General features: G+C 40.8%; 1 protein-coding gene across 1 annotated transcript; it reads right to left on the reverse strand.

The window, feature by feature from the left end:
• Nucleotides 1–9599: 9599 nt before the first annotated feature.
• LOC112097307 lies at nt 9600–11803 on the reverse strand. The gene is made up of 2 exons (XM_024182491.1): nt 9878–11803; nt 9600–9689 (listed from the first exon to the last, which is right to left on the reverse strand). The coding sequence occupies exons 1-2, from the start codon at nt 11801–11803 to the stop codon at nt 9600–9602; spliced, it is 2016 nt and encodes a 671-aa protein (XP_024038259.1).
• Between the last annotated feature and the right edge of the window lie 1295 nt (nt 11804–13098).

Genomic DNA, 13098 nt, shown 5'->3' on the forward strand with positions numbered 1-13098 from the left:
TTGATGAACAAAGCATCTTAGATATTGCTCCAAGCATCAATTGACTATCTTAGTTTGTCCGTCGGTTTGGGGATGATGCGCCAAACTCATCTTCAATTGTATGCCCGACATATTAAAGAATTCTTGCCAAAACTTACTTATAAAGTTGGGATCCCGATCGCTGAGTATGAACATAGGCATTCCATGTAGCTTAACAACACCGTCGATGAATTTTTCTGCCACCGTTTTTGTTGATAACAGATGAGATAATGCTATAAAATGAGCAAATTTTCTTAGTCTATCTACCACCACCATCATTATATCTTTGCCTTGTGAATTCCACAAGCCTTCCATGAAATCCATCGAGATATTGTCCCACACCTGGCAAAGAATTGGTAACGGCTGTAGGAGACCTGTTGGCTTGAGAGTTGTAGCTTTTGTCCTCTAACAGATCTCACACCGAGTGAAACATGGAAGGCTAATAAAATTGTTGTGCCAAGCGTTTGTTCGTTCGTAGGGCTCCAGAATATTCCCCCACATTCGTGTCATATGCCTCAAACATCAACACCTCATGTAACTTGCAAGGAACTACCACTTTCCCCTTAAAAAAAATTAACCCGTTTCATTAAGAATAAGAACCCGTAACTTAATTTTGAGCCACCTGTTCAATTTTTTTTTCATGTACTCATCCTCCATGATTGTCGATTTGATTTCATCCCATAGGGCAACTTCAACACAAATAAGTGGTTAAGAGTCGGACTGTTAGGTCGGCAGATAAGGCGTTCATAGCAGTGTTTTCATGCTCGGGACGGTACTGAATCACATATTTGTATCCCTTCAATTTAGCCAACCATTTTTGCTGTTCTGGGATAGCTATTTTCTGCTTCAAAAAATATTTTAAACTACGTTGGTCGGTTTGGATTATGAATTTCTGCCCCAACAGATATGGTCTCCATGTCAGAATTTCTTCAACTACAGCAAACATTTCCTTTGCGTAGGTTGACCACGATTTTTTTGAGACTCCCAGGGCTTAACTCATGAAGGCAATGGGCCTCCCTTTTTGCTAAAGTATTGCACCAATGCCTTCGCCAAAAGCATCTGCTTCAATTATAAAAGTATCGTTGAAGTCCGGCATCGCCAACGTTGGTGTTTGTGTCATGGCCTTTTTTAATTTTTCAAATGCTTCCTCTGCTTCCTGACTCTAGCCGAATTGCCCTTTCTTGAAGAGATTGGTGAGGGGTCGGGCTAGCAAGCCATATCCCCGAATGAATTTACAGTAATATCCAGTCAAGCCAAGGAATCCTCTTAATTCCGATATGTTTTGTGCATGTGGCCAAGACATCATGGCATGAATTTTCTTCTTATCTACTTTGACACCATGGCAGGTGACAATATAACCAAGTTATTCAATCTCTTGTTGGCCGAAACTGCACTTGCTTGCTTTGATAAAGAAATGCTTTTTAAAAAAAAAAAATCTCCAATGCCTATTTGACATGCTCAAGGTGGCAACTCCATGTGGGACTATAGATTAGTATGTAATTAAAAAAATAAGAATAAATTTTCTGAGATAAGGACAAAAAATAGAGTTCATTATAGCCTGGAATGTTGACGGCACGCTGCACAATCCAAACGGCATCACCAAATATTCATAGTGTCTGTTGTGTGTGTGATGTTTTTTTATGAATGTCTGGTGGATTGACTCGTACCTGGTGGTACCCAGCCCTTAAATCAAGTTTGGTGAAATAGGCGGCGCCATGTAGTTCATCGAGCATGTCTTCAACGGTGGGAATGGGAAATCGATCCTTAACGGTTACTTCACTGAGAGCTCGTTAGTCAGTGCAAAACCTCCAACTGCCGTCTTTCTTTTTAACCAACAGCACCGGGGAAGAGAATGGGCTGGTACTCGGTCTAATCACTCCTGAATTCAACATTTCCTCAAATTGTTTCTCGATTTCATCCTTTTGGAAGTAGGCGTAGTGGTACAGTAGGACAATGACAGGCTCGATTCCCTCCTTGAGTGTAATACAATGGTCAATTCCGCGTGTATGGGGCAGCTGTGTGGGTTCTTGGAACAATTCGCCATAACCCTTCAATAGTTGTTGCATGCTTGTTGGTATTGCGTTTAAGGGCTCCTCTAAATTTTTATGTAAACAAATCGTAAAAGCCCCATTGCCTTGCCAAATTTCTTTGGTAATTTCTGACAAGGAAGCCGTTTGCAATGATTGTGGACAGATCCCTTGCAAATGTCGCCTCTAATTTTCCTAATCGAAATCCATGGTGAGTGATTTCCAATTGCACACTGCGGATCCCAACATTTAGAGCCATTGAATCCCCAAAACCATGTCTAAACCTGTTATTGGCAGCGAATTGATAGTAAGTGAGAAAGGAATATTTTGAATTACAATTTGTACTTTCTCAAATTTTCCTTGGCATGATAATTTCTCTCTCCATTAGCAACCGGGACTGAGAATATCGCCGTGGGCATGATTGGTAGTTGAAACAAATTAGCTAGTTGGGTGCTGATGAAATTATATGTCGATCTACTGTCAATTAAAATAACAATTTCATAGGGTCCAATATTCGCCATCACACGCATTGTCTGAGGTGCTGCCCAACCCGTGAGTGCATATAAGGTGATTTTGGGATCCTTGATTTCCCCTTGTTCTACTCGGGTTATTTCCTCCGTGATCTCCTCATAGGTAGTTTCATCTGGTTCCGCTTCGCTCTCCAGGATTAACAGTTGAGCCTTTGTGCATTTATGGCTGGTGGTGAATTTTTTGTTGCAATTGAAATATAACCCCTGTGCTCGTCGACGCTGCATTTCTTCCCAAGTTAATTTCTTAAAGGGCACGGTCGGAGCAGCTTTGATGGTGGCTGGTTGTATTGTTGGCGCCCGGTTGATGAATGTTGGTCTTGATAGCTTTTTTTCGTGTGACGGTTGCTCATCTCGTATTCGTGCCAAACTAATTGCTTCTTTCAACATCTTTGGCGTGAACATACGGATCTCCTCTGATATTTCTGACTTGAGCCCTCTCATAAAAGTCCCTACCAAGGTTTTCTGTGTCCATCCATGCACCCGGCTACCCAATCTTTCAAACTCTTTTTGGTAGTCACGTAAAGAGTCCATTTGCTTTACTCAGGATAGTGCTTCATCGAAGTCCTCGCATTCGGTTGGACCAAAGCGAGCCCACAATTCCTCCATGAATGTTTCCTACATAACGATGCGCCCTTCTTTTCGGTATGTCATGCGCAACCATTACCACCGTTGGTTGGCTTCACCTTCGAGGTGAAAAGTGGACAGAGTCACCTTTTGCTCATCTGTCGTCTCCTGGTACTTGAAGAATTGTGTCACCTGACTAAATGATTTCGTCGATTCATCTCCTAAGTAGCGAGGAAATTTTAGTTTGGCCATTCTAGAAGGGAACTATTGTCGACCCCCAACATTATTTTCTCTGCGCGGACGGGATGAACCTACATTCTCCTGTTGACTTGCCGCTCCTTTGGAGGTGTTAATTGAATCGACTAGCTTGCTAAGTGTCTCCTCTAAGTGATGCAGCTTATCGTTGATCCCCAATTCCATCCGCTTCATACTGTCTTGCATTCCTCCAATTTCAGCTTCCACTCGTTCAATCCGTTCCTTGTTGGTTCCCATTGCTAACCTGCTCTGATACCAATTGATAGGTCTCCGTCAGATGCTTGCTAAGAATGATTAAAAGATGATAATGTTGTTATGCTTTTGGTGAGAACGACCATAGACAATTGAGTTGATAATTTCTCAATGATCTTTATTCGCAGCGGAAAACTTATTTATAGTAGCTAACATAACAAGTCTTTGATTCTTAGCCAACACTATCGGCTAGAATAAAGTAAAATAAAACAAGTAAATATTTAAAGATAAACCTAGAGACCGAATCCAAATCAAACATGACCACTACGATTTGATTTTCCTCCAAACCGACAACGAATATTTTGATGTGGTGATTCTGCTACTATTGCTTCAACACACAAACAAACTCATCCCGCATGTGAAACACAGTTTGCATGAAGCCATGCATGGCTTGCATGAGCATGTAGCTCAAACGTAGCCCTTGAACTTGTAGTTAGGTTTTGGTGCTCTTGCTGATCTCCTTGGCTCTTTATCAATGCTCCCTCTTGGAAAAGGACCCTTGTCCTCAATGGTCAGCAAAGGAAATTGTTGTGTGATCAATGCCGTATCCTCCCATGTCGCTTCTTTTGGCGGTAACGTTTTTCAGCGAACCAAGCTTTGTTCTATAAGCTTACTCCCTCGTTTCTTCTAGCGAGTGTCAACAATAGAATCCGGTTCTAGAACGATCACGCCCTAGGCATTAATAAGAGGCATCTCAACAACGACATTAGGTAAATCACCCATCATTTTCTTAAGCAAAGACACGTGGAAAACGAGATAAATCTTCGCTCCCTCTGGTAATTGCAACTTATAGATGACAGGTCCAACTTTATGAAGAATTTAGTAGGGCCCAAAGAATCGGTTGGCTAATTTTTGAAGCACTCGTTTGAACACAGAGGACTGTCGATGCTATTGAAGTTTCAAAAACACAATGTCACCTTCTTGGAATTCCACGTCTAGATGACCCTTATCCAGAGATTGTTTCATCCGATTTGCCGCGGCTGCCAAATTCTTCTTCAGTTGAGATAATAATTCATCCCGTGATAATAAAGCTCTTTCTACCTCATGCATTGGCAAAGTTCCCATATGATAAATTGGCACCGTAGCTGGGGTTCTACCGTACAAGGCTTAAAATGAAGTCATGCCAATGGACACATGATAAGTTGTGTTATACCAAAATGCAGCCCATGGTAGGTACGAATTCCATTTTCGCGGCCATTGATGAACAAAGCATTTTAGATATTGCTCCAAGGATCGATTGACTACCTCGGTTTGTCCGTCGGTTTGGGGATGATACGCCGAACTCATATTCAATTGTGTGCCTGACATATTAAAGAATTCTTGCCAAAACTTGCTTATGAAGATGGGATCTCGATCGCTGAGTATGGACTTAGGCATTCTGTGTAGATTAACAACACCGTTGATGAATTTTTCTACCACCGTTTTTACCGAGAGCGGATGAGATAATAGTATAAAATGAGCAAATTTTCTTAGTCTATCTACCACCTACATACTCTTGCACCGAGTGAAACATAGAAGGCCAAAAAAATTGTTGTGCCAAGCGTTTGTATGCTCATAGGGCTCCAGAATGTCCCCCCACCTTGGTGTCATGTGCCTCAAACATCAATGCCTCACGTAACTCGCAAGTAACTACCACTTTCCCCTTAAACAATATTAACATGTTTCGTGAAGAATAAGGACCTGCAATATGATTTTGAGCCACCTATGCAATTTTTTTCATCTACTCATCCTCCATGGATGGCGATCTGATTTCATCCCATAGGGCAACCTGCGGCACAAACAAGTGGTTAAGAGTGGGATTGTCAGGTCGGAGTGATAAGGCGTCCGCAGAGATGTTTTCATGCTTGGGATAGTACTGAATCACATATTCGTACCCCATCAATTTAGCCAACCATTTTTGCTGTTCCGGGGTAGCTGTTTTCTGCTTCAAAAAATATTTTAAACTACGTTGGTCGATTTAAATTATGAATTTATGCCCCAACAGATATGGTCTCCATGTCCGAATTTCTTTAACTATGGCAAGTATTTCCTTCGCTTAGGTTGACCATGATTGTTTTGAGACTCTCAGGGCTCGACTCATCAAGGCAATGGGCCTCCCTTTTAGCTGAAGTATCGCACCAATGCCTTCACCAGAAGCATATACTTTAATTATAAAAGTATCGTTGAAGTCCGGCATCACCAACGTTGGTGTTTGTGTCATGGCCTGTTTCAATTTTTCAAATGCTTTCTCTGCTTCCTTACTCTAGCTGAATTACCCTTTCTTGAGGAGATTGGTGAGGGGTCAGGCTAGCAAGACATATCCCTAAATGAATTTATTGTAATATCCAGTCAAGCCAAGGAATCCTCTTAATTCTGATATGTTTTGTGGACATGGCCAAGACACCACGGCAGAAATTTTCTTCTCATCTACTTTGACACCGTGGCAAGTGTCAATATTCAAGCTCTTGTTGGCCGAAACTGGCTTGCTTTGATAAAGAATTGCTGTTTTTTTAAAATCTCCGACGCATGTTTAACATGCTCAAGGTGGCAACTCCATGTGGGACTATAGATTAGTATGTCATTAAAAAAAAGTTGAACATAGATAAAACTGAGAGATGCAGAGGTGAAAATGGATCAACGGTAGGTGATTATGAACAGTGCTTGAAATGGCTTGACTCATGGGAACCTTGGTCTGTGATTTATGCTTGTCTTGGGAGTATATGTGGCCTTGCTACTTGGCAACTTTTAGAACTTGGGTTAGGCTTAGAAGCATCAAGTCAGCCGTTCATTTGGGTAATAAGAGGAGGTGAAAGATCACAAGGTTTGGAGAAGTGGATCCAAGAAGAAGGATTAGAGGAAAGGGCAAAAGGGAGAGGATTTATAATTCGGGGATGGGCACCTCAAGTGTTGCTATTATCTCATCGAGCAATTGGAGGGTTCTTGACACATTGCGGCTGGAATTCAACACTAGAAGAAGTGAGTGCGGGAGTGCCGTTAGTAACACGCCCTTTGTTTGCCGAGCAATTTTATAATGATAAATTAGCTGTGCAAGTATTAGGGATATGAGTGAGTGTTGGAATTGAGGCTGCAGTGACATGGGGTTTGGAAGACAAGTCTGGTTTAGTGATTAAGAGGGAGAAAGTGAAAGAAGCTATTGAAAAACTGATGGATCGAGGCAAACAAGGAGATGAGTGGATAAAGAGAACAAGGCAGCTTGGGGAGATAGCAAATCGTGCTATTGGAGTAGGTGCATCTTCTCATCGCAACATGGAAATGCTCATTGAATTTGTCATCCAACGAACCAGAGGGCAGCAATTCATTTGATTAATTCATGAACAATCAGTTTCATTCATACAACAAGGTGGTTTGATCGATCACCTTAATTTGTCAGCTTATGAGCGATGGCCGATCAATTTGATGATAATTAAAAAATCTGTGGGTATTTATTAACGTATTTAGTTCTTCCATAAATAAATGGAATATTGATAGGTCCCAGTCAGATTACAATGGAAACTCCACGAATTTGGCTTCCTTTGGGTGAAAGCCAACCACAACCTTGAACAAAATTCTTAACTTCTTTATTCCCTTCCAAATAAACTCCTTAAATAGAGTTTTAATACAGCAAACCAATAGCAACACTGACTCCTAAAGTTCAGCAAGTTAAAACTATGACGTAACTATTATTCTGGAGGTGACTAACCACCTCTGACTATGACAAAGCAATTTGAAACAAAAACAACAACTAAATTGGAAAAGGACAAGTCAATCCTAAGCTAAAAACTTGGGATTTTTCCTGGGAATTCTAGAGGATCTTCTGGGTGTATCAATACTTTCCCCCACAAGTGGAACCTTGTCCTCAAGGTTGACTGCCGAAAATTGATGTTTGAGCATCTGTGTTTCCTCCCAAGTAGCATCTTCCACAGGCAAAGTCTTCCACTGCACCAAACTCTCTTCAATAAACTTGGTACCATGCCTGACCCATCTTGTATCGATCACCTTCTCCGGCACAACTTGAATCTGTCCTTTATCAGACAGTGGTGGCAAGTCAACAACCGCAGGAAGAGAAGTACCCACATACTTCTTTAAGAGAGAAACATGAAACACCAGGTGAATCTGAGCTGCAGGTGGTAAACTGAGACGGTACGCTACCTTGCCCAACTTCTGCTCAACTGGAAATGGGCCATAGAACCGGCTGGCAAGTTTGTGATGGGCGCGTTTGAACACGGATTGTTGACGGTAGGGGTGCAGTTTTAGGAGCACCAAATCTCCTACTTGAAACTCCACTTCTCTTCTCTTTTGATCAGCCACATGTTTCATTCTAGTGGCAGCCAACTCCAAATTTGTCTTCAGTTGCTGCAGTACTTCATCTCGAGTTTGGAGATTTTGATCAACCTCATTAACACGAGACAAACCCTCTGTATAGTGAGGAATTGATGGAGGAAGGCGACCATATAAGGCTTGAAATGGTGTCATCCCTGTTGAGCAATGATATGTAGTGTTATACCAATACTCTGCCCATGGCAGATAGCTATACCATTTACGAGGCCATTGATGGATGAAACATCGCAGATACTGTTCGAGACAACGGTTCACCACTTCCGTTTGTCCATCCGTCTGAGGATGATAAGCTGAACTTAGCTTCAGCTTAGTACCTGACATGGTAAAAAACTCCTGCCAAAATTTGCTTACAAAAATAGGGTCTCGATCACTAATGATAGACTTCGGCATTCCATGAAGTTTAATAACATGTTCCACAAATTTTTCAGCAACGATTTTTGCAGAGAAAGGATGAGATAAAGCAATGAAATGAGCAGACTTGCTAAAGCGATCCACGATCACCATAATACTATCCTTACCATGTGAAGATGGCAATCCTTCGATGAAATCTAACAAGATGTCGTCCCAAACTAGGCAAGGAATTGGAAGTGGTTGGAGCAGTCCAGCTGGCGCTAGTGTCTCAGATTTTGTCTTTTGGCAGGTTGTACATTGCTGAATGTACTCTTGTACAGATTTGTACATAGAGGGCCAATAAAATTGCTGAGCTAGTCGTTTGAAAGTCCCTAGAACTCCAGAATGTCCAGCCACCTTACTATCATGAAACTCATAGAGCAGCTGATCTCGTAGTGCAGGCGGAACCACCACCCTTTGCTTGTAAAAACATAGCCCATTCTTCACTACATAATTTCCCGTAGGATCATTTGCTGCCTGCTGGAATATTCTTTTCATGTACAAATCAGTTTCTGTTGCCTGTCGAATGTCATCCCATAAGGAAACCTGTGAAATAAATATTTGATTAAGGAGAGGGCTGTTGGGGCGGCGAGATAAGGCATCCGCCGCTAAATTTTCTTTCCCAGGCCGATATGTTATCTCATAGTCATATCCAAGAAGCTTAGCGACCCATTTTTGCTGCTCGGGAGTGCCAACTCGTTGCTCTAAGAAATATTTGAGACTTCGTTGGTCGGTTTGAATGACAAACTTCTGACCCAAGATGTATGGTCTCCATGTCCGAATGGCCTCCACAATTGCTAACATCTCTTTGGCATAGATTGACCAGGTGCGTTTAGCAATCCCTAAAGCTCGACTCATGTATGCAATTGGTCTCCCTTGCTGAGTTAGAACAGCTCCAATTCCATCCCCGGAAGCATCAGTCTCGATAGTGAATGGCTCGTTGAAATTAGGCATGGCAAGAGTGGGTGTGGTTGTCATAGCTTGTTTGAGCATTGTGAACGCACTAATAGCATCATCATCCCATTTGAAAATCCCCTTCTTGAGCAAGTTGGTGAGGGGACGAGCTAGTACTCCATAATTACGGACAAACTTCCTGTAGTAGCCTGTCAAGCCTAAAAAACCACGCAATTCAGTAGTATTAGTGGGTTGTGGCCACGCAACCATAGCCTCAATCTTCTTACCATCTACCTTGACACCTTGATTTGTTACGATATGGCCCAAATACTCCAATTCATGCTTACCAAAGTCACATTTGTTTGCTTTGACGAAGAAGCTGTGTTTCTTCAAAATTTCTAATGTCTTCCTCACATGGGTTAAATGCAATTCCCATGTAGGACTATAGACTAATATATCATCAAAAAAAACTAATATGAATTGTCGAAGGTAAGGACGAAAAATAGAATTCATTATGGCTTGGAAAGTAGATGGAGCGTTACATAACCCAAAGGGCATAACAAGATACTCAAAATGTCCATTATGCGTCCTAAATGCAGTTTTCGGAATGTCGGGAGCATGTACTCGTACCTGATGATAACCAGCTCGAAGATCCAACTTAGTAAAATAGGTAGCACCGTACAACTCATCCAACATGTCATCTACTGTTGGAATGGGAAACCGATCTTTGATCGTGGCAGCGTTTAATGCTCTGTAATCCGTGCAAAACCTCCAAGTATCATCTTTCTTTTTCACTAGAAGGACAAGAGATGAAAACAGACTAGTACTTGGTCGGATGATTCCTACGTTCAGCATTGCCTGAACTTGTTTTTCAATTTCTGCCTTCTGAAAATACGCATACCGATATGGTCGAACATTAATGGGCTGGGTTCCTTCCTTAAGGGGTATATGGTGGTCGATTTCTCGTAGTGGTGGCAGATTAGAGGGTTCTTGAAAGACATCCTCGAATTCGCTTAAAAGTTGCTGTATATCTGGTTGAATGCCATCCCAGGAAGAGTCTTCCAAGTTTTGAACATAGACAGCAAAAACCATCTGACCTTGTCGATGCTCCTTTGCAACGGTCTCTAGTGAAGTCACTTGAATGGGCCTTTGTATCCCTTGTAGCCTTCTTGCTTGATTTTCCCAATTGAAATCCATGGTTAAATGCTTCCAGTTACAAACTACCGACCCCAGCATCTCCAACCATTGTATTCCTAACACCATGTCTAGTCCTGCTAATGGCAACGAGTAAAAAGTAAGAGAGAATGAAATGCCTTGTAAATCTATCGGTACCTTCTCATATCGCCCTTGACACATAAGTCGCTCTCCGTTGGCGACACGGACTGTAAAAGACTTCGTAGGAACCACTGGAAGCCGTAGTGTGCTAGCTACTTTTTCGCTCAAAAAATTATGTGTAGATCCGCTATCGATTAACACCATTATTGGTTGCGACTTGATGGAGGCAGCTACTCGCATGGTCCGCGGAGATGACCATCCGGTCAATGCATGTATAGAAACTTCCAATTTCTCTTCTCTGTTACCTTCGCTCTCTGTCTCTTCTTCATTCTCCGGAGAATTATCATGGCTTTCGATGAGTAGCAGTCGAGGCCCTTGGCACTTATGGCCTGGTGTGAATCGTTCGTTGCAGCTGAAACATAGCCCTTGAGCACATCGTTTTTGCATCTCCTCCCAGCCCAATCGTTTAGGAGCTATCTCTGCTCTTTGATTGACCGGGGTGACGGCAGCCAGCGGCCGATTTTGTGGGATTGGCCGAGCAAACCTCCTTTGTCGTGTAAGTTGTTCGTCTCTCATCCTAGCTAAACTGATGGCCTCTTTTAGTGTTTTTGGTTTGAACATTCGTATCCCATCAGCTACCTCCGGTTTTAATCCGCCCATGAAGGTTCCGACAAGAGCCTTTTGAGTCCACCCCTGTACCCGATTGCCCAATTTCTCGAATTCACGTTGATAATCCCGAAGAGATCCATTTTGTGTTATATGTGAGAGAGCCTCGTCAAAGTCTTCTCCATCTGTTGGTCCAAACCGTGCCCATAGCTCTTCAGCAAACATAGTCCACGTCACTATTCGATTTTCTTCCTGGTATGTCCGATTCAACCATTGCCACCATTGGTTCGCTTCACCTTCCAGGTGGAAAGACGCCAAGCTCACCTTTTGATCTTCAGGAGTTCTTTGAAATTCAAAGAACTGTGCCACTCTATTGAACCACTCTGTTGGGTCATCTCCTGCAAACCGCGGACACTCAATTTTGGCTCGTAGAGGGGGTATGTTCAAACGAGAACTTTCTGTTACGTCTTGTTGGTACTGATGCATGTGTCCTTGCTTCACTGAGTGCGACGACTGTGATGCCTTTGAGGAGAGAACCGCATCAGATAAAGCCTTCAAAGACTCCTCCAAGCGTTGCATACGATCGTTCATTCCGAGCCCAAGATTATGCACCTCATCCTGTAAGCCTCCCACTCCTTGCTCCAATATTTCAATGCGCTCTTTGTTGGTTGTCATTGTAGCTCTGATACCACTGATAGGTCCCAGTCAGATTACAATGGAAACTCCACGAATTTGGCTTCCTTTGGGTGAAAGCCAACCACAACCTTGAACAAAATTCTTAACTTCTTTATTCCCTTCCAAATAAACTCCTTAAATAGAGTTTTAATATAGCAAACCAATAGCAACACTGACTCCTAAAGTTCAGCAAGTTAAAACTACGACGTAACTATTATTCTGGAGGTGACTAACCACCTCTGACTATGACAAAGCAATTTGAAACAAAAACAACAACTAAATTGGAAAAGGACAAGTCAATCCTAAGCTAAAAACTTGGGATTTTTCCTGGGAATTCTAGAGGATCTTCTGGGTGTATCAAATATATTCCAAGAAGAGATGGCCATATTGGGCTGAAATTATTTACTTATATATTTTATTCAGCAAACTTTGAAGATAGGACAAGATAATATCGCTTTTGAAGTTCGCGGTGATGGCTATATTGGGCATATGTTTCAAGCTCGCCGCCCGGCCCACTAGTGTTTTTCGAGACAAGCTATTTGTTGAATTAATCTGTTAAAATGGAATATATTATAAGTAGAGGACTTGAACTTCTAAAATTTCATATATTAAAGTGAGACCATCAAATGATCAAATCACTCTCATTTTTCAATAATCTTTTGTTAAATCATTATAATATTATAATAAATCACTTGGAATATTAAAATAATTTTTTTATATTTCATTATTTACAGTTCTATAATTTACATTAAATTCAAATAATTGTACAAAAAATTTAGATTGTGTATGGTATTGTTTTTCAATTGGTGGTTTCTAAATTTATTTTGCAAAAGAAAAATGATATTTTTGATGGGTTGTTTCGATATTCGAAGATAAATTTGGCAGCTTAATTCTAAATTATTATTTATGAAAAGAAAAACAATGAAAATACATTTAGTAGTTTGTCCAAAAAATTTCTTTTTGAATAATGTGTAGGTTATTTTTTAGATTTATTTATTTATTTGAAATAATTTTTAAATGTTTAGAAATTATCATATTTTATTTATATTGATAATGCTAATAGTCTAATCTTTAATGAACTAAAAATGTTCATTTATTTTATCATAACTTATATACATTTAAATTTTATTTGATTATTTTAAATTTTTACTTTTAAAAAAATGAGCTAAAAATAATTTAAGAATATCTATAAAATTGTAAATATGTTGGAACAAAAATAAATCTTATCTGACAAGAACTTGTAAGTTTATGAATAAATAATAAAATATTGTGTTGATATTATAAAAAAGAAGAAG

Source organism: Citrus clementina, unplaced genomic scaffold, assembly GCF_000493195.1.
Source record: "Citrus clementina cultivar Clemenules unplaced genomic scaffold, Citrus_clementina_v1.0 scaffold_6, whole genome shotgun sequence".
Classification (NCBI taxonomy): Eukaryota; Viridiplantae; Streptophyta; class Magnoliopsida; order Sapindales; family Rutaceae; genus Citrus; species Citrus x clementina.